General features: G+C 37.4%; 2 protein-coding genes across 50 annotated transcripts in view; one reads left to right on the forward strand and one right to left on the reverse strand.

Annotated features, from left to right (window-relative positions):
• Positions 1-24,521, forward strand: part of Nrxn1 (neurexin 1) — a 1,143,874-nt gene that overhangs the window by 404,876 nt on the left and 714,477 nt on the right.
• LOC148005023 (uncharacterized) overlaps positions 15,407-24,521 on the reverse strand; it is a 28,681-nt gene continuing 19,566 nt past the window's right edge. Inside the window, exons 4-6 of one of the 5 annotated variants that reach the window (XR_015622655.1) lie at positions 18,287-18,443; positions 17,050-17,086; positions 15,410-16,110 (exon numbers count right to left, since the gene is read on the reverse strand). Coding sequence is in view for 1 of the 5 variants with exons in the window: in XM_087555028.1 (XP_087411154.1) it covers positions 15,960-16,110; positions 17,050-17,086 (188 nt within the window). In the remaining 4 variants the exon portion in view is untranslated. Of the gene's footprint in view, positions 16,135-17,049; positions 17,087-18,282; positions 18,444-24,521 lie in introns of all 5 variants that reach the window. The other 4 variants (XR_015622652.1, XM_087555028.1, XR_015622653.1 and 1 more) reach the window with 4 other exon arrangements.

The raw sequence follows: 24,521 nt of genomic DNA on the forward strand, positions 1-24,521 counted from the left end.
CTGCGGGAAGCATTAAAAAGGATCCCATGCTACCGCTGGCAGGGGACTGGCCTGGCCTGACAGATTATCTGACCCCCAGCTCCAAAATCTCTCCACCTGGCTAGCTAGGTTCCTATGGCGGGTTGCTGCCACTCCAGCCCCACGCTTCCAAATCCCTGTGGCTGGCTGGAGTGCCTCGCCACCGCCACCGTACTTTTCTCTGGAACTCACCTGAGTTGCCTCTTGAAGGAAACCATCGCACAATCTTGATTTAGAATCAACAGGTATCTCAATTGCTGGGCATAGCAGCTAGCATCCTGATTTTGTAAGTTATTCTAAATATAACTCCTTCGGTGGTGAATCCTGGTGGACCTGCCATCTGAACTGGGGGGCTTCTTGCTAGCTACATTTTGTCCAAAAGCAAGTCACCATTTCCTGCCTCTTCTCTTCCCCTCTCCAACCCAGAAGTCCCGCCTACTCCTCGCCCAGTGATTGGTTCTTAGAAATATTTATTCATCAGGGGAAGGTCCCATGAAGTCATCTGAGTATGTGATTCGCTCCTCATCCTAGGCAGCCCTTCTTGGGGAAGCGGAATTAGCATCAAAATACAAAGCACCAGGGCTATCCACAGCAATTTTCTTCAAAACGTATTTGTCTTTCAGACTGGGAAGATGCTCAGCTATTAGCTTTATTAAAGCTATGTGACCACTTCTTTCCTGAGCCTGATGAGCTGATTCAGATGACCCACTTACAGGAAGGAGAGAACCAACTCCTACAAATTGTCTCTTGGCCTCCATATATGCACCATGGCGCATGCTCCTCTCCCCAGTACAGTGAAAAAATATACTCACCATTTTTTGTGTTAACTTGACCTTTACTCACCCAAACTATAACCCTGAGAGTCATGTCGTGTTAACCTTTACGTATCTGTTGGGGAAGAAATCACAGTATTGTGCTGATTTTGCTCCAAAGCTCTCTCGACTGCCTCTGTGTTCTTCACTTCTTACATCTGCCAACCGGCATCTCTTTGCTAATGACCTGATTCCTGTAAGCCACCTTTTCAATCTCCAGACGTTTTAAAACTCAAATGCGATCTTGGTAGTCCTGTTTTAAGAAACTGTTTCACATATCCCTGTGGCCAAAGAGTAGATGCCAGAAGTCAGAGAGGACCTGATGAGGCTGCTTCGGCTGGTTTTGACCCGCCTGAGTCTTCTAAGCTGTCTGTTAGTTACTTAGCCCCCCTTCTAGCCAGGGCTCCAGCCAGCCACACCACTTGGCAGTTCTAAGAGAGTGCCTGTCTCATGGTGCTTCAGAGGCCGTTGCCTAGTGAGTCTAATCTAAAACATCTTTCTCTCTATTTCCTGAGGCCCTTATTAGATGTTCAAATTGGTGATTTCCCTGTGTGTCATTTTTTTCCTTGTTATCTCTCAAAGACAGCGGTCTCTGTCTTTTATATCATTGGTTGCCTGCTACCAAAATTAGTTCCTAATGAGCGTAAGGCATTTAATCAATGTTCCATGGTCCGACGGGTTGATGGATGAATGAATGTGTTCATTTTCTTTATCCTCTTCATATGTTTTTCTAAATAATTGCCTTTTTTTCAAAAATAACTTTCCTGATTATAAAGGTTGCCGAAATACTAGCAAATATTACAAGCCATTCTGAAAAGTCCTGGTCACCCGGGATGATACACCCAAGTGTGATTCTTACACATGATTTCCTACGAAAATCCCTCACTGTGAAGTGTTCTGAAGAAAATCCTGAAATTACATTTTTTGTTGTTTTATACATACCTGAAAAACTCATTGTGTTTTTACATTTATTTCAAACTGACCAGAGAAAGTAACCAGTTTTAATTTGTACTAAAATTATTTTGGTGGTGATGGCTTCTCACTGTATTCAATCCAACACGTACATAATAGGGAAAATGAGAACACGCCTTTTGCTAGTATTGGCAGAAAACAAGTTAGCTTTACATAATTCCTTTTAGGGGTCTTTTAAAATCATCATAATACGTTACTAATAAATTATAGTTTTAATAGGTTTGGATAATTTTCTGGGCCAGAATAGAAGTATATATTTACGCATCTATCCTTAACAGACAAGTTTGAGGGAAGCATACTTTTTTAAAAAAAAATTTTATTGAATATTTTTTTATTTCAAATGTTATTCCCTTTCCTGGTTTCCCGGCAATAAGCCCCCTATCCCATCCTCCTCCCCTTCTTCTATGACGGTCTTCCCCTTCCTGAAACACCCCCCCCCCTTTTTGCCCCCTGACATTCCCTAAGACTGTGGGGGTCCAGTCTTGGCAGGACCAAGGGCTTCTCCTTCCACTGGTGCCCAACAAGGCTATCCTCTGCTACATATGCTGCTGGAGCCATGGGTCTGTCCATGTATAGTCTTTGGGTAATAGTTTAGTCCCTGGGAGCTCTGGTTGGTTGGTATTGTTGTTCTTATCGGGTTGGAAGCCCCTTCAGCTCTTTCAATCCTTTCTCTAATTCCTCTAACCGGGTCCCATATTCAGTTCAATGGTTTCTGCTAGCATTTGCTTCTGTATTTGATATGCCCTGGCTGTGCCTCTCAGGAGACAGCTGTATCCGGCTCCTGTCAGCATGCACTTTTTAGTTTTATCAATCTTATCTAGTTTTGGTATATATATGCTATACACCCGTGTGGAGCAGGCTCGGAATGGCCATTTCTTCAGTATCTGCTCCAAACAACTTTGTCTCCATGTCTCCTTCTAGGAATATTTTTGTTCCCCATTTTAAGAAGGACTGAAGCATCCACACTTTGGTCGTCTTGCTTCTTGAGCTTCATGAGGTCTGTGGATTATATCTTGGGTAATTCGAGCTTTTAGGCTAATATCCACTTATCAGTGAGTGCATACCATGTGTGTTTTTCTGGGATTGGGTTACACCTCACTCAGGATGATACTTTCTAGTTCATTCCATTTGCCTATGAATTTCATGAAGTCATTGTTTTTGACAGCTGAGTAGTACTCCATTGTGTAGATGTACCACATTTTTTGTATCCATTCCTCTGTTGAAGGGCATCTGGGTTGTTCTCAGCTTCTGAATAGTATAAGTAAGGCTGCTAAAAACGTAGTGGAACATGTGTCTTTGTTGTATGTTGGGACATCTTTTGGGTATATACCCAAGAGAGGTATAGCTGGGTCCTCAGGTAGTTCAATGTCCAATTTTCTGAGGATCCACCAGACTGATTTCCAGAATGGTTGTACCAGTCTGCAATCCCACCAACAATGGAGGAGTGTTCCTCTTTCTCCACATCCTCGCCAGCATCTGCTGTCATCTGAGTTTTTGCTCTTAGCCATTCTGACTGGTGTGAGGTAGAATCTCAGGGTTGTATTGATTTGCATTTCCCTGATGACTAAGGATTTTGAACATTTCTTTAGGTACTTCTCAGCTGAGAATTTTTTGTTTAGCTTTGTACCCCATTTTTAATAGGGTTATTTGGCTCTCTGGAGTCTAAGTTCTTATACATTTTGGATATTAGCCCTCTTTTCCAAGTCTGTTGATTGCTGCTTTGTCCTAATGACAGTGTCCTTTGCTTTACTGAAGCTTTGCAGTTTTATGAGGTCCCATTTGTTGATTCTTGATCTTAGAGCATAAGCTATTGGTGTTTTGTTCAGGAAATTTTCCCCAGTGCCCATGTGATCAAGGATCTTCCTCACTTTTTTTCTTCTATTTGTTTGAGGGTATCTGGTTTGATGTGGAAGTCTTTGATCCACTTGGACTTAAGCTTTGTACAGGGTGAGAAGAAGGGGTCTATTTGCATTCCTTTACATGCTGACCTCCAGTTAAACCAGCACCATTTGTTGAAAATGCAATCTTTTTTTTCCACTGGATGGTTTTAGCTCCTTTGTCAAAGATCAAGTGACCATACGTGTGTGGGTTCATTTCTGAGTCATCAATTCTATTCCATTGATCTACCTGCCTGTCTCTGTACCAATACCATACAGGTTTTTTTGTTGTTGTTGTTTTTTGGGGTTTTTTTTGTTTGTTTTTTGTTTTTTTACTATTGTTCTGTAATACTGCTTGAGATCAGGGATGGTGTTTTATTGTTGAGGAAAGTTTTCACTATACTGGATGTTTTGTTCTTCCAAATGAATTTGCAAATTGCTCTTTCTACCTCTATGAAGAATTGAGATGGAATTTTGATGGGGATTGCATTAAATCTGTAGATTGCTTTCAGCAAAATGGCCATTTTTACTATAGTAATCCTGCCAATCCATGAGCATAGGAGGTCTTTCCATCTTCTGAGACCTTCAGTTTCTTTCTTCAGAGACTTGAAGTTCCTGTCATTCAGATCTTTCGCTTGCTTGGTTAGATCACACTGAGGCATTTTATGGAAAAGCATGCTTTTTAAAATACCCCTGCTTTTAATTAAAGTCACTCTTTTCATTTATTAATTTCTTTCAAAATTAAAATTCCTCCTTTTGTTCTCAACTTCATAACATATGCAGATACCCTGTGGTAAAAGAAATACCAAGTTGAATAAATAGTCCATTTTCCAGCTTAGCCAGCCAGAACTAGTAATGGCTGCATTACATTAGATTGAATATAATGTCTTGTTTTGCAAATAGAAAAGGGTTGAATTATACATGCATAGGGATCCTCATAGGTGCACATTTACTTAAACAGCTAATGTTCCACAAGAAATTGTCCATTCAGGGAACCTCATGAAAAAGGGTTACTGAATATAAGCACCTAAAATTGATTTAATTAATTTAAGTATAATAAGAAAAAATGTTTTTCAACCATGAAAAGGACATGAGACTTTATCCATAGCAGAGCTAGAGAATTTCAGTTAAATACCACTTTGTCTTCCTCAAGTACCTTAGAGCTTGAAACTGTATTAAACAAAGTATTCCTCCTCCCATTTTAAATATTCTAAAATGGGTGAAAAGCTAACCATCAGATGGAGGATGGAGTCACACATTCCTTTCTTATCCCGGGACCCTCAAACAAATCTGTTTTCCTCCAGGGATTCAACCTCAATTTGTTGTAAAATTAAGATCTTCAAGCAGATGGATCCTCCAATTGTATGACTAAGGCAGATTTTTTTCAGTATAGAAAAACAGTGCATATACTTGAATTAAATATTGGGTTTTGGTTAATTTTAGTTATTAAAGACACTTCAAATAATAAACCAAACAATCAACAAGGAATTGGAAAACAATTTTACTGAGGTGTTGTTTTTTAAATTAATTTTAAAAGTTCCTCTATGTGATAATGAGCTGTGCTCTGCCATTCTCATGCATATATGTTCTATCCTTTGTTCACATTTGCCTCCCTTTGCCATTTCTCTCTCCCATCTTCCCTCAAATGACTTTGAGACATGATTTTCTTTAGCACTGAAATTATAGGTATGCCAGCTATGGTGGCTTATTCGGTAGATTGAAGCAGAAGGATCACTGTGAGTTTGAACCCACCTTGACAACCAGTGAGACTCTGTCTCTAAAACAAACTAAAATGGTTACTGATAGCTTGATTGTATACACTGAAGGTGATCATCATAAAATTTTAGTTGCTTTTTAAAAATTTTTTTGGAGATTATAATTACATTATTTCCCCTTTCCTACCTTCAAACCATCCCATTTAGCCTTCTTACCATTTTTAAAATTCATGACTCTTTTCATTAGTTATTGCATGCATGTATGTATTTGTATATACAAATATATTCCTGAATATAACCCACTCAGCGTAAATAATGTGACCTATATGTATGTTTTCAGGGCTGAAATGTTTATATTGGATAACGAGTTTGTATGCCCTTGTGCTCTTTCATAGGAAAAACTATTTCTTCTATTCTTGGCATTTCTTTTTTTCCTATGGTTCTTTGTGTAGGGTTGGGGCCCCATAAGTCCTGCCCTTCACCTCTTTGGAATGCCTTTTGCCATTGTCCTGGTTAAGCTCAACACAGACATAGCCACAATGTGTGGTCGTCTGAGCTTATTTTTTCTATCATGAAGGTGATAGAGAATTCTCAATGCCCTTCAAAGCTTTGCTGCACTTGTAATCATGTATTTGCTGGAATTTTTAAACTCTTGGTAATTTAACAAAAATTAACAAAACATATGATGAATAAAATAATCTGCTGAATAGAAAATTTCCACTCCAGCCATTAATTTTTATTTTCATATTTAAAGTGTAACATTGCATTGAAATACAAAAGCTTTCCCTACGGCTTTTACGTTTTCCACACAAGAAATTACACTCCAGGTTCTTAGTATCGATAGCATATATTTAGTTACAAGATGTGCATGCAATAAGCAAAAATTGATTTGTGTGACTTGAAGCATAGTGAATATTTAATACATTTGGTGTAATGAATATTTATCATCTGGAGAAAGGAATGATTTGAAAATAATAAGCTTGAAATACAAAATAAATCAGGACAAATCTAAGTTAGCATTATGTATTTTTCACTGAGTTCAGCAGTGGAAAAATCTGAATTTAGCTATCAACTCAGGGGAAATGATGTATGGCTTCCCATACAAATGGTCCGATAGATTAAAAACTAAAAGTACCTACTAAATTTCGTCTACAATGTGCAGAATATAAAGTGTTATCAATCTTCTCCATCACTACTCTGTTTCTATAGCAACCTGGAAGTTCTTGTCCTCAAGAGAAATTTCCCAACATTTGTTTGCATTGTCACACACAAAAAAAAATGGGAAGGGAAGAAAATACATCTATAATTTCTAGACATTGTGTATCCAATGTACATTTCATTTACATATTTTGAATTACAGGGGAAAAACCATGAAAACAACAAGATTCTGAAATGGATGTTAAATTTATTGTCTAGAACATAAGAAACAAGTTATTTCCATGTTCTCAATATTCCAAAGTTTTTAATAAAAACAGAGTGAAAGATTATTTTCACTTTAAAGAAGAGTGCACATCAATCAAACCAAATGATGAAGCTGAGATCACTTGCTGTAAGGTATAGCAACAGCCATTTACCCAAACATAATTGAAAGGAACTAAAAAGCCATAGAGCTTCTTGAACATTCTTGAGCAAACTACAGATTAATCCAAGCAGAAGGACTGATAAGAACTCTTCCAAAGTATACTCACTCTTTCTCCAACTCAAGGGACCAGGTAGTTGTGGTAACTTACTTCAAGGTGACATCCCAATTATGGATCCAGTAGAGTCTGCATTCAGCTTCTGTCAAATACTTAGTCCCATATTATTATACAAAATATCACTTTCTTTGGATTATAATTATATAAACTATTAACAGAAGAATTTAAGTATAAATATGTGTAATAACCCCTTGAGACTGCAGTGTAAGTGTAAAGTTCTTTAAAAAGATATGTGTAGGGTTATGCTATTTTAGAAATGAAATTTCAAACCAGTCTTACTAAAATCATTATACTTCATATGAACTTAAACCTATGGGGAAATCCAGTCATGTTTCCAGTACATTCTGAGTGCTGAAAGAATGAGCATTGGTAATGTGAAAATGAACAGCTTCTTATCTGATCCCACAGAAGCTCTAGGGAACATGCCTGGTGTTTCCCAGCTTGAGACAGCCACTAGGCCCTGGGCCAGGTTAGGACACCTGTTCTTTTCCTTCTGAAATGTGGTACAAGTTTCTTAGCAAGAAAATCACATCTTCCCTGTGTGTTCTACTAAGGTAGGACCAAAGATGCTCACAGATAAATAATGCTTATTATATAGGTCTTAAGTTATTTCTACAGCATTAGTTTTTCTAGAATTAAAATCATGGGGAAATTTTACATTATATTGTTTTCTACCGTTTTTGAAATAGCCTTAGAAATTATGGAAGTGTTTGGGAAGATTATTTTTTTCAATTGTAGGTAGATTGATTCTGGCTAGATTTTATTTTGTTTTGTTGGATGGACTGAGCAGATTGTATATAGTTTTTTAAATTTTTAGTTATTTTTTTATTAATATGTATATTAATATAATATATATTAATCATATTCTTTCTCCTCCCAGATGCCCCCTTATCCACCCAACCGTGTGCTCCCCCCTCTCTCAATAACAACCAACAACAAACCTGGTAGTTAAAAACAAAAAATAAAAATGAAGAGAACACAACATTACAAACTGAAAGGACACAAAAATTATGATGCCCGTGTTGTGTTATCCACCTACTCCAGACATGTGACCTGCCTGGGAAAGTGGTTGATACACCCAACAACTCTGTACTGAATAAACTGACTTTAGCATTCTTTGCAGGTATCGGCTCCAAATAGCTTCTGGTTACAATGGGACATTGTGTTCATTTCCCCTTTTCAGTGTTGGGATTTTGTCTGGTTTGAACCTGTGCAGGTCTTGTGCATCCTTTCACAGTCTCTCTGAGTTTATATGTGAATCAGGCTTGTTGTGTTGGAACAGTCTTGGGTTGGAACAGTCTTGTTGTGTTGGAACAGTCTTGGGTTGGAACAGACTATCACTCTTATCACCTCTGTCTCCTCTTCCACAGATCCCTGAACCTTGAGAAGATACATTTGAGAAACATGACTGAGTGTTCTAAAATCTCTCTTGTTGTACATTGAGATTTGGCCATATTTTTTTTTGGTTGATTTGATTTGGCTTTGGGGTTTTGGTATGCTTGTTTGCATTTTTAACTTATTTAAGGGAAGCCGATATTTTTTTCTAAAATAGTCCTTTGTGTCTGAGTCTCTTATCTGTCGATTAGGATCACTCTACGTGGTTCTACTTTTGAATGTGATTACGACAGCCTAAGTAAGGGTGGGTATTACAAGCGACTTGCTGATGTTAGGAAAGGAGAATTATATTATGCATTACTATAATCAAATGGCACTAAATTCTCACCTCAAATGGTTATTATAAAACTTTATGTGACTATGTTTTTTCCAAGTTCTTGTTGGGAGATTAAATGTTTGCTGTATCTCAGTGAGGGCAAGAAAAGGGTGTGAGTATCCTACAAAGTTTGAATTGTGGAGGTAACTTACTTTATTAATTTATTATACCTATTAATTTATGGTGAAACATTATAGTAGAAATAGTACCTGAAACTATTTGTTCAAAGAATTAGGCAAAGTAAAGCTCAATTTCTTGACTTTGCCAAAGCTTTCAAATGGTGTGTATGTTTTGTGTGTGTGTGTGTGTGTGTGTGTGTGTGTGTGTGTGTGTGTGTGTGTGTGTTTCTAAATTTTGTACATGTCTGAGCTCTCTGAAGTTGTAGGTCCTGCATCTATCACTGGAGTACAGAGAGAGTGTGTGTCTTGTAGTTCTCACTGCCTAAAACTCGTGGTGTTTCTTGAATCTCTGTGTGAGAATTGTTTCTAGACCAAGTGGCCTAAAGTACTCCCAACCTTCCATATTTTCTGTTTAGGTTACCCTACCCACATAAACCCCACAAAATCCATCTCCTAAATTCTTTTGTCCCTTGATAATCTATATCTGAGTATAGAAATGGCCCTCATTTCTATACTCTCACATACCTCTCATATCCGAGGCTCTCAATGGGTTGGGATCTTACCCTTCCTATATTGACTTTTCCATTTCATTTACTTCCGATACAAACCTTGATTATGAAATACCCAAAAAGTCCTATTCCATGCTCATTTAATTCCAAAGCAGAGAGCTGATGAGAAGCTTACCAGTACAAGGAAGAGTAAAATCCCACAACCATGAGACATCCCTCTGCTTTCCAATACTTTGTATATCATGAAGCTCAAAGAACATGATGGTAATTGAATGGTATGTTGAAGTACTGAAGAGACTCTTTCCTGCTGGTCCTCCTCAGGGTATCTATGAGTGGAGGGGTTAATGTCCTAGGAAGTTATTCATTTTCCTGAGCAATCCATACGACAGATCTAATTAAGCTTTCAAGGTAACTACAGAGCAATAATTGTTCTCAGATGCCATAGACAACCAATTTCCTCATTGCTATAGCACATGTGACTTTTTATTGAATTAGTTTTTACTGGTTCCTTATTGCATAATAACATTTCTAATGCATACATTCAATCAAAGGAATCAAAGAAGGGGTACAATTATTCATTTGGTTCTAGTTTCTGCATATCAATACTTGACCCATGAAATCTTCCAGTACTGAGCTTATTAGTGTATAGATTATAAACAAACAAAGGATCATCTATATTTTAACTCTTTTCTTTTTGACTTTTACAGCCATTCACTCAAAGGTGAGCATATTACTGATTAAGGAAGAAGTATTTGAGATAAAAATTTAAAAGCAAAAATAGGAAATTCATCTCATAAGGATTCCCTTTTAAACCCGAAAAACGCTATTAATTTAATTCATTTATTTGTTGTGTATGAACATGAGTGTTCTTGTGTGTGGAGGTTAGAGGACAACTTGCTGGACTTGGTTATTTACTTCTGCCATGTGACTGACGGGATTAAACTGACGGGATTAACCTTTGAGTCACCAATCAAGTCTCTAAAGTGACTATTTCTTCCAAACATATATACTGATAATATATTAAAATAACTTAAAAATGTCTCTGAACAGCAATTACTCTAGTCATCAATTAGAAAAGAATGGAGCAATTGGGGTAACAGACACTGTGAACTTACATCATCAGAATACTATTTAAAGAGGTTCACAGTCCCTTCGCTTCTTTTTTTTTTTTTCCGGAGCTGGGGACCGAACCCAGGGCCTTGCACTCGCTAGGCAAGCGCTCTACCACTGAGCTAAATCCCCAACCCCAGTCCCTTCGCTTCTAAAAGATATTTTGTTACCCAAGGGAATCTCCATAGAAGCCATCATGGAATGAGTATTTGAAAGTCCAAGACATCTTTTGATAGACTAATAATTATATCAATTACAACAAATTCTGATTAAAAACAGGAAGTACTATCCCAACTCAGATAGTGATGATACTACACTTTATGGATGAGAGAGAATCAATTTTTAATTCATTTTCAAAAATCTAGGAGATGGTTTTAAAAACTGCAGTAGATAGAGCACACATAGACCCAATAATAGCCTAGAATATAAGAACAATGGTGACCCTAGACCCATATAAATGATAAAGATAAAGAATACAGGTATTTTTCTGTGTTTACAAAGTACTAGCTTAGACTTTCCAACAGTTGAAAAGGTGGAAAAGAAAGTGGAGGAGGAGGAGGAGAAAAAAGAGGAGAAGTGAAAGGAGAAGGAGGAGAAGGGAGGAGGATGAGTAGAAGTAGGGGGAGAAGAGGAGGAGGAGAAACTGTTTTAAAGAAAGAAGCTTTCAGAAAAGGAGAGCACAGATTTGGAGCAAAGTTAGTGTTTGACCTGAGGTTTAGAGAATGGGTATAGGAGCTGGCATTACACGCAGCTGCATATCCACAAACATATGTCAGTTAACCCACTCAGATAATTTTCTGTCTTGATTCCTACAAAGGGACAAAGTAGCTTCCATCCCCTTTAATGTGTCACTGCTTGGGAAAGGCTATTTCACAAAATTTGAAAATTAAAATATTAGAACAAACTAAAGATGGTTTTGTTATTCTGTGAATATGCGTAACCAGTATTACGTCTTCTTAATAATTTAAGCCCTACATTTAACCAATGGCATATGTAACTTTGGTAAGCATTAATAGGAGATATTCTCTGTTAGTCTACTTCTCTGGAGTTAGCAATTATGCAATTGTCTCTGATGAATGGCAAACCATGCTGATAACATGCAATTAGTATGCAATACCAGAGAAAACTGTGATGCTTGTTTGACTGAGTTAAATTTGTATGAAAAAATGAGAAACTTGTGTTAATCATTTTAGGGATAACTTACCTTTCATATTTATATTTTTCTTTTTCATAAATGCACAATCTCATAATGTTTGAAACATTTCAACTACTTTTGAATATTGTAGAAAGGCAAGATAATAAGGCAAATTGTATTAAAGTAAGTCATAAAACAAAATGGTTTTTATTAGTTATTTAAAGGCAAAACCAGGTAGTCATCTTTTGCAAACACCCTGTTCAGGTCACTAATAGGTTTTGCAAACACAGTATTGTAGGATTTGTTAAATGCTCTTTTATCGTGCACAAATGTTATTGTTCTAGACTTTATAGTTTAGAGTTAATGTATAAACTTTATCTTGTCTAACTTAGATTCTCGCAGAGTAGATTTCCATTTTGTAATACCAATCCTGAGAATTGTCATAAGGGATGAAACCTGGAAGTAAGACAAACATGCATCAGTAGCAGAAAGGACAAACACGCATGTATCCATACATGGAAAATATTTGAGAAATTAGTAGGAAGGAATCATTATTGGCACACATGATATTAATGGAGTATAAAACCATTAATCTGAGTACTATGGCATAGCATTCAGAAAATAAAAACTAATCTATTCTGACAAATAGTCACTGGTTGCCTGGTACCAGTAACCTGGATCAGGATGGTAGAAGCTATTCCAAGGTGTTGGAAACATTGAGTGGACTTGTTTCTTGTTTTCACTGGGGTGATAGCTTCATAAGTTTATAAAGACACAAAAGATAAGAAAATTGATTAATTTTAAAATTTTTTTAAAGATTTATTTATTTTATGTATGTTTGTACACTGTCATTCTTTTCACACACACACCAGGAGAGGGCATCAGATTCCACTACAGATGGTTCTGTGCTTTGACTTGGTTGCTGGGAATTGAACTCTGAACCTCTGGGAGAGCAGTCAGTGCTCTTGAGCGCTGAGCCATCTCTCCAGCTCCAGTAAATTGATTGTGCAATTTTCTGAATGACTACTTCAAATATAGAAGCTACTTGCTAAGTCCCGAGGGAAACATAATTTAACACTGAAGCAACAGATAGGAATACGGTTTGTATCTTTTCCACAATGTTCATGCCATCCTGGATGCCCTGAATTTTATATGAAAAGATGAAGCAATCATCCAGCTTCAGTTGAGTGAATTCTTAGGTACTAGAAAGAAGCATCACTTTGTGCATCCTCTCCTCCCAAAGCATAGCAAATGGGTCACCTTTCCAGTCATGGCCATTATAAATTGCTGCTCTATCAGGTATTGAGCTGAAAGATGTATCATGCATCGCTTGAAAACAAGCAATATACTTTTGGCTTTAAGTGCTTTATTCATCAATTCATTTAAGTCAGTCTTTTTTTTTTTTTGGTTCTTTTTTTTTTCCGGAGCTGGGGACCAATTAAGTCAGTCTTAATTTGTCAGTTGAATGCTAGTAATTATTTCATTTTACTTACATGCTCACCAATTTTTTTTTCTAAAATTGACTCATTAATACAGGGGAGAGGTATAGCAGGTAAGTTCATTTAGATTGCTAGTCATCAGAATAAGATGCTAACTGTGTATGATGCTTCATGACTCAGATCCTAGCACCAAGGATATTGAGGCAAGATATTCTGTTCTTCAAAGTCAGCCTAGCCTAAGTAGAAAATCCCAAGAGCTGCAAAGGGAGACCCACAAGAAGTCAAACAAAAATCAACAGAAAGAGAGTGTACCAAAACTAACAGGAAAGTCGATCTTCACTGGCCTTCAGAACTATGTGAACAGAATATTCTCAGTCTTGAAAGGGCATCTTCTTTCTATCTTACAGAAAAATTTGGGAGTGTGTTTTATTAGCTAGTAGAAAGGTAGTGATACTGAATCTCATGTATGAAATTGGCATAAAAATTAGGTTGTGACCTATTGTAGGTCAGGAAAACTATTTAACCTCTTTTTATTATTTATTTTTTTTAAGATTTATTTATTTATTATATATAAGTACACTGTAGCTGTCTTCAGATACACCAGAAGAGGGCATCAGATCTCTTTACAGATGGTTGTGAGCCACCATGTGGTTGCTGGGAATTGAACTCATGACCTCTGGAAGACCAGTCGGGTGCTCTTAACCGCTGAGCCATCTCTCCAGCCCCCTATTATTTATTTTTTAATGTATATGTGTACACAGTAGATGTCTCCGTACATACTAGAAGAGGGTGTTGGATCCCATTACAAATGGTTGTGAGCCACCATGTGGTTGCTGGAAATTGAACACAGGAACTCTGGAAGAGCAGCCAGTGCTCTGAATGGCTGAGCCATCTCTCCAGCCCACTATTTAACCTCTTATTCATAAGGAGAAAGCACATGGCCTGTGGAAACAGAAGTCAATTGGAGTCTATTAGGGCAACCATGTCTATACAGAAAACAAAGTGAATTACCCCTTTTCAAGTTAGTCACATTTTGATGCTTTCAAAATGAACATGATTTCTATCTTCAGAATGCATATGTGTAGAAGGAAAGTGCATACTTAAGCTGTCTACTTAAAGGCAAGAATCTTTTTGCCTTTAGTTCCTTTAAATATGGAAACATATGTTCTAGATTCAGTCTCTTTTATTAATATTAACTTCATTTCCTATTATGCCAACATAAAGATTTATTTTAGCATCAGAGAGAACTTCAAAGTTTATGATTTGACTTGCAAACTCTTGACCCAGCTCCTACTTGAGTCATGATGACTAGCTTCTCTGTCTAGTCAGTGAAGGACATTGTGTGAAAAGAATTGCAGGATTTGCCTCTGGCTCCATTCTCTAGCCAAACTTAGAAAACATATTTTGAAGCCACTCATACAGAGTAAAATCTCCTCCAATATCTTTTCATATATCCATTTCACACTTGCATTATCAACAGAACCCTTAAGATTTAAATTCGAAGTATCCCTTCTTATGGCAAAGGATAAGCAGCATGTATTTTCTACTAAAGCATTTGGGTAAGTTTTTAAACAGGGGTTCTTGAACATGGAGCCTGGGGAGAGCAGATATCTTAAGAGACAGGAAGTTCATATAATGTGACTGTGATTTTTTCATAAGCAAAAAAATATGAACTGAACTGTTTAGATCAATGAAGTATGGATAAAGGAGCTGCTTCACTTACCCTGCAGAGAGCTCTACCGCTTCCTCCTCTGTACTGGGCCAGGTTCCCCGAGCATCATTTGTCAGGAGGGGCTCATCAATCTTAATGTGTTTGACCAGAATACTTTTTAGCTAACGGTCCAGTTATAAGGGATAGAGTAGTCGCTGGAAGGATCCAGTTGTTCATGGTTTTCGATTCTACAGGAGAGGCACTGTTCTTCCAAATCCTAGCTTTTCTTCTCCACAGCATCATGCTCACCTCATGCCGTGTCGATTAAAATTGTCTGGACCAGTCTCTGATGTGTATAAACTCTACTACCCCAAATTTCCTTTTCTCAGAAACCAAACAGTTGGCATTCATTATTCAATGCTCTACAGCCTTCTAAGAAATTAACCAAAGCAATGATAGACGCTATTTTTTTTGTAATGAAATTGTCTTTGTATAATGCTTCACTGCCTTGATATTTTAATCAACCATATCTCAAAACACGTTTCAAAGCACACTGTGTAGGAGGACACTAAGTGATATGCAAAGATATCACTCTGAATATAGCAGAACAGGTGTAGATGTTCAAAATACTGTAGGCAACATAGAATCAACAGATTTTTATTGCAGATTTACATTATTCAAGAAATGCAGAGAACTTAGCATTCCTGCTCCTATTGGAAAGAGTTAAAATAGGCTTTATACTGGCACCCCCAAACTCTTGAAAAATATGGTATATACACTCTCACTGAGTTTGTAGGGAATAAATGCCTTAAGGAATAATACAAATACCAAAAGGAATGGCAGAGATGGACGCACCAAACAACCCCCTTCCTAATCTCTAGCAGATTAAGAAGTTTCCAGGAAGCTCTTCATGAGTATAACAACAGCCCTTCCCAGGGAGACAGAGCCACTTCAGTGCTTGTCTATCACGTTTTCAATTACTAATTAATATGAGAGTACTTTATAGTCTTTCTATGGCTACTTAAGAGAAAGTATATGCTCTTTGGGTTTCAAATAACATGGAAAAGAATAAATTTGGAAGGAAGGGGAAACACATGCTCCATAAATCTCCCCCATTTTAGGAAAGCACACACATGTCAGCCATGTAAATGTGCCATAGAACTTTTTAATCAACAAACAGAAAGCCAAACCAGCCTATATGATTATGTGCATAAACAGCCGATGAGTAATCACCTCAGAACTTGACAATACAAGGAAAGCAAAAACAGAGGTAATAGTAACCCATACTTGGAACATGCGATAGCACAATGCACTGCTTATGTTTACTAAATCAAATGGATGGTTTCTGAAAAAGAAAAGAATTCACATACTGAATTTGCTTTTAGATTTAGAGCATGCATATTAAACTTAGTCTGTATTGAAGAATATATGAAGTCTAAAATAAGCATCTAACCCCAACATGTTAGTTCTTAACTATAATTGTACTCAGCATGATGGGGCAGGATGGTTCTGGAAGTCGGAGGCCAGATTGGGTAACTTCGTAAGTACCACCCTTAGACTTTTCAGAAAGCTTTCCTAAATCTCTTTCTTAGTAAGGGGTTAGCTCTGTTGATGTAAAAGGTTACTGAATAACTGATCAGTTGTTATGGGAACATTAACCAGAACCTGAAGCACACAAGGAATACAGGGAGCTAGATTTATGTCACTGGTTGCTGCCAAGAGACTAATCCCAAATGTTCCAACCACCATGTGAGGTCTTATTCCTATAACCAAGTCTTTTCCTGTCCCAGCTTCTTTATATAATAGGTCCCTTCCTTATACAGTCTGTTATCTTTCCCACATGAGACCACCATTCTCCTTAAAACCCAAAACAAGTTAATGGAATTATTATCTGTGGACTTGCTGGATATGTATTTTGTGTGTTTATGTCTTTGTGTCTTTGTTTCTTGTGTGTGTGTGTGTGTGTGTGTGTGTGTGTGTGTGTGTGTGTCTATGTCTGTGTATGTGTGTCTAGGTCTCTGTGTGAATGTATGTCTGTGTATGTCCATGTGTGTATCTCTCTCTCTCTCTCTCTCTCTCTCTCTCTCTCTCTCTTTGTGTGTGTGTGTGTGTGTGTGTGTGTGTGTGTTTTGAGCCATTTTATTTCATCTATGCTATGATGAGAATTACTTGCTATTAAGATGCCAGGTTCTATAGACAGACAAACTTTGGCCCTTATAAATAAATGTATTAGACCGATCACCTAGAATAAATGCTTTAATATCTAGTGTTTCTATTTTCTCACCTGTACAATGGGAGTAGAAGAACTTGTGCCCAAACATCTGTGTAATAAAAAGATTTCACAAGTAGAGTTAAAAATCTTGTCTGGCTTTCCACTCCCCAACCCCCATGAAGGCAGAGCATAGTGGACAGGAGGTGAATTCACTGATACACTTGTTGAGTGCCCCTGATTAATAATAGGAATTGTTCTAGGTTCTGCGATGAGGCCCTGAACAAGCAAAGGAAAAGCACAGACCTAAAAAGACAATTGGAATAATTGTACACTTTGATATAAGATAAAAGTATACTTCTTAGATTCTATTGTCTTCAAAACCTCTAATCATATTAAAATAGAAACTTAATTTAGGCTGAAATCAAATCAAAATGAAGTACAAATGATTAGTTGTAATTTACCGTGAAATGTTAATCAAAACTTTTAAAGTCCTGTTGAAGACTTTATGTTGCAGATTCATAATGACAGGGGAAAAATGTCAGAATTCTTATTACTTAGAGAATAAACAATGTTTTTTTGTTAGAGGAACATCAATTAATATATAATTGCTATAAAATCCACGCCTCAATTTTTTTGGTATTTACTGGATAATTTGAACTTGAAATTTGAAGGTTTGTAATATTTTTAAGATATGAAGCATTTAGTAACCTATACCAGAAGATGATTTTCAAAGAGGAATAATTCTATGTGTTGAGCTCTCTGTATGAGGCTATACCAAAACTGCTACATACTTGCCCAAAAGTGATATTTTAAAATTTATTGTATAAAAATATTTCATTGTTTCATGAAGGCCACTAATTATTGTATACATACAAATAAAATGGCCTAGAAACTAAACATGTTTTGTATGCTGGAGATATCATCTATATTGAATATAATGAAGCCTTGATAATGGGTAATTATAAGGAGCTATAAAATAGTCTATGCAGGAAAAGTATACATAAGACACAGAACAATTTGTTATTCATTTATAATACAAGTAGACCTTGGAACAACATGCTGTCAATCTATTCAGGACCAAATACACTTGGCAGAACTAGCCTGTTGTTGTAGATCACGGCCATCTTGTACTTGTTTTATAACATAGGAATGTAATGGAAAGCCCAATAGAGAATAGACTTCTTTGCTGATGTGGTGAACAGAGGCAAAGAAGCTTCCTAACCCCATTTCTTCTAATTATTTTTTCAAAGCTGCTTTTTCCTTAAAGTTCTGAGCGTTAAAACCAGGACCTTCTGTATGCTATACAAACCCTTTATCTTTGAGCTGTATCTCCATCCTGTGGGATAGCTTCATTAAAAAAAAAAGACTTTCACAATATAAATGGTATTATTTTTAAATACATCTGTTGATATGAATCTTCAAGAATTTGATATGGTCCAGCCTGCACTCAGAATGTTTTTCTGGTTCTGAAAAAGAGGAAGAATATGTCTTAATAATGGACAATGTCAGGCATGGTGGTTCTGCCTTTAGACCCAGCATGTTAGGCAGGGGCAGAGGGGCATGTGGGTAGAGGGGCAGAGGGGTAGAGGAGCAGAGGGGAAGAAGGGCAGGGGGACAGAGGGGCAGAGGCAGAGGCATCTCTGTGACTTTGAGGTCAGCCTGGTCTACAAAATGTGTCCTGGGCCACCTGGCACTACATTGTAAGACCACGCCTCTAAACAAACTTGATAGCATGTAGATTTTAGATATGTGGGGAAAAAGAAAGTACCTTTACTACAGCAATCAAGTAAGAAGAGTTGGTAACTCTAGACCTGAAAAATTCCCAGTGGATAATATCAAAGAAGAAACAGCAATGTTGCAGAAGTTAACAGGTTAGCAGGAGGTGATGAGGTGATTAGGTTGCAATAGAATACAGAAAGGACTAGAGATTTCCATGAAACTCAAGCTCTAAGTTGTGGTGGTAAATGATCACCAGGAAATGGAATTGGCAATGAAACAAAACTCAATCCCTTAGTGTCTAGCCAGATTTCCAGGCATCCCGATCCCATCGGTTTGGATAGGTTAGTGGATTTCATCAAATGGAAAGGTGTGGATGCTCTCTCGGTCCTGGGGACAACATAAACATAGGGATTTTATTTTACAATAAAGGTAAACAAAAAGACCTTTCAGGCCCCCAGGCACCTAAATATCTAATAAAAACACACAAACAATAAAAAAGAAAGGCTAAGGACTGCTGAGAAACATCAATGAAGTAGTTCTTGTGTCTTTATTCAGAAACTAGGTATACAGAGGAAAGGCCTCTCTAGGAAGGAGATTCTTGCTAATTGACAGCCCTTGGAGATGAAGCTGGAGTTCATTGCAGCTATATAGAAAAAGAAACCCAATAATGTGATTTTGTCACTTAAGAGTCTCCTGCTTTCTCTCACAATTGGTGATAATAATAGCTTGGAGCTCTCAAAGAAGTCAATAGATTATCCTTGTAATTTAAAGAAATATAAGACTTTCAAGCATAAAAATGTTAAAAGCTATTAAATGCTCCCCCAATCTCTAAAGGCAGATGTCTCTGACTCCTCCCCCTCCTTTAGTTCCTTTCACTCCACCTCCTCCACCCCCTTCCCTCACCCTGTGATAACTCCGTGTTTTTATCTAGTGCCAGGCAGCGACTGGCCTAGAGTAGAGCGAATCTTTAAAACACAGATTCAAAAGTGCTGCTTATGTTTGACGTCTCGTGACACCTCCTCTCACTCTAAACAACTGTCTAATTTCTCTTGGGTGGGTGTTGAGCTGAGGAGTGAAATGACTGGATGATAAAACACCTTGTTTCCCATGGGAAGATGGCATGTCAAAAGATACCAGATTGAAGGTGATTTCAGAAATCTTAGAATATGCTTGTGAGCCTGTTCATACATGTAGCAATAGAAGACAAAGGGTGTTTGAGTCTGGCTTTATTCTGATGTTAGAATTGACATATTTGTAATGATTTGCCCTAGTTGTCTGGAGCCTATATCAATACTTTCTGAATTCTTGGCATTTCTTTTTTTTTTGGTTCTTTTTTTTTCCGGGGCTGGGGACCGAACCCAGGGCCTTGCGCTTCCTAGGCAAGCGCTCTACCACTGAGCTAAATCCCCAACCCCGGCATTTCTATTATCATAGAAAAAAGTGATTAGAATTTAATTTCTTAATATCTACAATTTATATCTATATCAATTTATATCGATTTACCTTTAAAGTGTCTGTGACCCAATAGTTGATTTTCTGTTTTATCTCTCTGAATTTTTCATATATATATAATGTCTTTTTACATTGCTGCACAATTAAAGTCACATATTGTCATTAACAGAATATATAGCCTGTAGTCCCAGCTTTCATAACAGCTTTTCCTACTAAGATGCTAAGACGTAGCTTCTAAGCTGAGTCATATCAGAAAAGAATTCTAGCAATTAGCAAACACTCTCAATTCAGTTTAAATATTTTATATCCAAACAAACAAAGCAGTCTCCCAGGGCTAAACTGGTTCAGCTTTTATTAATCAGAATTTCTCAGAAATCGTTGACATAGAAAATCATATACTTTTATCCCCAACACGGAAGCTAGAACAAAATGGGGTTGCAGAAAGCAGTGGCATCCAAACAATGGGAGAACGAAACACCCAGAGAATGATCAGCAGGGTAAATAAGAATGTGTCAGTGAAGGTCTTCTCATTGCATATTAATTCTTGGGAAAAGGCTCCCATCATATTGTTATTATTGTTATTGTTTTTTCCTCAGAAGACAATTGGAAAACAACACTGGAGGCGAGAGCAGTATGTCTAGGGGCAACTTTATGGCTTTCCAGGAGAAAGCTACAGCTGACTTCAGGCCAGGTCATGTCCCATCCCATTTGGATAAGAGCTTCTCCCCAGCTAATTGCACCACTGCAAAGCGAACAATCCCAGTTTCCCCAGCTTTCCTACCTTACAGGCTTTGACAGCGTTCCTCTAGTTGTATGTTAATTTGACATTTCTTGTTCTTTTGTTCTTTGCTTTATTTTTTTATTTCCCAAGTGTTACTTACTTGCAAAACATGAAGTGGATGATTTTTACCTTCCTTTATATAGAATCTCTCTTTAGGGCGCTGCCTGCACAGGTTCAAGGCAGATGTTGTCTCAGTGCTCAGCAGGTCATGTGAACACAGGCTCCCACCCCTACCCTAGAACCTGTCCCCAATGACTTCTGCTTCCTCAATGATGTCTTTGTTGATTTTTTTTTTGTATCATGTTGAATTGTTTGGGCTTTATTTGTCTTATTGGTCTTTTGCTTGTATATTTTGCTTTAAAAATTTGTCTTCGTATTTTTGTATGTGATCAATATTTTATGAAGCCCTTCTAATCCTTTCAAAGTATTCTGCTTTCCGGTAACTAAGCATTTAAATATACTAGCCTATGGGAGTCATTCTTGTTGGTCCATATGCTATAGGTTGTGACATGAATGCATGAGCAAAACTTATTGAAGCATGAGTGATTTTATATGATTCGAGGCAATAGTCTAGGAAAAGTAAGTCTCATTAGCGAGAAAGGTTAAATATTGGTAAAGTTAGCTTGAGTGTTGGAACCAGGAATTATTTAAATGAGTTAAAATGTTTGTCTTTGATGCACTAGACATGTGAAATATCATTGGAATATTGGGTCTGTTATGCTGTCAGTTTGCCCATATTCATTAAATTGTTTATTTACAATAAGCTTTTGATGTTTAGATATATTAAAGTTTCATAAAAAGACATGAAAGAGAAAATCCACATAAAGAAAGAGAGACTCAAGAGAAGTTAATGTAAGGAGGTGTGGGGATGACTGGTGCTGTCAGCTACAGAAGAGATATTTGAGAAAATCAAATGGAAACAGAAGAAACTACTTGGGTAACTTCTCGTCCTAGCAGGGACTCTCTTCTGCAGCCAGTCTCCGCTGTCTGCAGGAAACTCTCCATTATTCTGAATTTGGATACCTGTCTTGTGATCAAAGAATAGCTAATTAAAGCTCTGGAATAGTCTGCTTTTTTAAATGGAGGCCTTTCCCCCTACTTTCCCCGGGGAACTCTGGGTGGACTATTGTGTGCAGTGCTTGTTTTAACAGGAGCTGATGAGGACCGCAGAATTGTTCCTTGTTTATTGTAGTCCTGAGGCCCAGTACTGGCTGTACTAACTGAATCTTTCTGAAGCAGGGGAAGATGAGGGGTGGGAGGCGGGAGGGAGAACTGAGGGCAGAGTGCCTGTCAGCAAATTCATAGTACTGTAGAAATTATTTTCTTTTATAAAAGCACAAAGCTCATAGAAATTCCAAACGTTGTCTCCCAACTTAGTCAGAGAAATTACCATAGACATATGCTAGATTTAGATAATTCAGGATTTAAAGAATTAGAAATAAAGTATGCCTAATAATGAATCTAGTTTAACTAACTTATTTTTCCACAACCAAATTTTTGTCTTTATAATTTTTTGAGTCACTATTATGGATTTATTCAATGAACCCGTGTCATATTTGTACTCCTAGCTATAGAATATTCACTAAAATCTTAGTTCATAATATATAGAAATTAATTATTAAGGATTTTGTATTATATTGGTTCCTACTACTTAAATGACTGAAATGGTTATGTATTATTCCTTGTGATAAATTTTCAGCCAAAAATATCTAGTACCTTACATTTTTAAATGAAAGCAGTGTTAAAATGACTTTGTATATCTTGATTGGCATGTTTGGTATAAAAAAAATCAGCAGTTAATTAAGAACACAGTGAGGGCTATTTAAAGTGACTATGAGAGGCCAGTTTTGTTTGTTGATTTGTTTTAATAGCTTGTATTAGCAAGTGTTTTATCACCCAGATTCCAGTGAGGTGCAAAGACAAGCCTAGGTTCCCTTGACTGGCACTTGCAAAGTGTCTCTGCCTGCTAAGGCATGTACTGTAATGAGCTCACACAGTGTTTGTTTTCCTGACATGAAAGAGTGTGGTAAAGTACTGGGCTGCTGCAGAGGGTCTTACCAGGATGTGTGCTGCTGCATTCACTGGGTGGAAGCATTTTTACACAGCATTTAAACTTTAGAGCAAATTCTTATGAGGACCCAGGGAAAGCAATCATACGACTTATCATCCATCAGGAATTATGCTTCAGTCTCTATAGAAACAGAGAGCTGTTGTCACATAAAGCCAGGAGTCATTTAGACCCTACTTTCTGAGGCAGAAATTATATTTCCCATTTGTCTAATGGCAGAAACAAGGTGGTCTGCCTTCCCAAACCGTGAGTTTCCACTCAGGATCTTTCCTTGTTTCAGAACCACTTTATTAAATACCCCACAGTAGTGTGAATAAGTATGGTGACCTCCACATTTTTTTTCACAACTGTCATTTCATTTTTTCTGTGGGCAGTCAATCATTTGCCCACCCAGAGACTACACAGTTGTGCTGCACTTTAAATTCTTCAGAACTGAGAATTCTATTTTTTGTCCAAATTGGTAACACTGAGCCCAGAAACATCCGGAGGACAAGCAGAAGCACAGCCGGTCCATTCTCATCTGAATGTGGCTAGTCATGAGGCTTTAGATGAGAGCCGCTGCTGCTTTGTTTTGCATCACTTAGGAATGGAGAAAGGGCAATGCTGTCATGTGTTTAACAGCCATCAATCAATCAAATTAGTATCGAATCAAGGAGATCTGTGTGATGGGCAAAGAGACAGGAAGAGGGATTTCTTGTGCCTGGGTAGGAATTCACAGACATTATTATATAAACTTAACTGTGTGGAAGCGTCCTATTAAGCAGTGTGATATTCACTGAAACTATGATTTAGCAAGCTTTCAGAGGCATTCAACTAACTTATTCAATGTCACGGAGCTGGAGGCCACAACATAACATTACTTTCAAACTACAATTAAAAGCAAAAGCAATCAAGTTCCTACACAGAAATGGGCTGGTCCACGGGCTATGGTGGAAAGTGCAGTTGCTAAACTGAAAGGCGTTTGGACTTTTCTGAACTTTTCTGACCTAGAAAATTGTCCTGTTTTCTATAGACAGAATATTTAAATTACAGAAAATTAAAAAAAAACATGATGAGGTTATTTGTCATGTATCCCAGTCCAGTTTTAGACATGACAGCATTAAATGCTTTCATTTGAGATTCTGGCTGCTTGCTTCCCACAAACTCCAAGTAAAAGGGATTCCAGAGGGTAGGCCCCATGAGAAGTGGCCTTTATTAATGTGGTAAGTTAAGCTAAAGTGAATACTATTGGGACATACTTGCAAACGCATGCTTTAACCCCACTTTGAATTTTGTTAGCATGGAGGGCTTTTCCCTGACAGAAGTGTGGAGAGAAAATATGGTCTACTAATGGTCTCATCTATAGCTCTCTTAGCATAACCAGCTGTTAAACAGTGCTAAAACAAAACAAAACAAAAGACACAGCATTGTGTGAAAGAGAAGAGGATCTCTGTGGGAGGTTTTGCATTATGTTGTGGTTGAAAACAGTGCTGCTGTAATACCCAATGTGCTTTGACATCTTTTTGGCTGTGGCTTGACTTGGAA

The sequence above is a fragment of the Rattus norvegicus genome, chromosome 6 (assembly GCF_021556685.1).
Source record: "Rattus norvegicus strain SHRSP/BbbUtx chromosome 6, alternate assembly SHRSP_T2T, whole genome shotgun sequence".
NCBI classification, from domain to species: domain Eukaryota; kingdom Metazoa; phylum Chordata; class Mammalia; order Rodentia; family Muridae; genus Rattus; species Rattus norvegicus.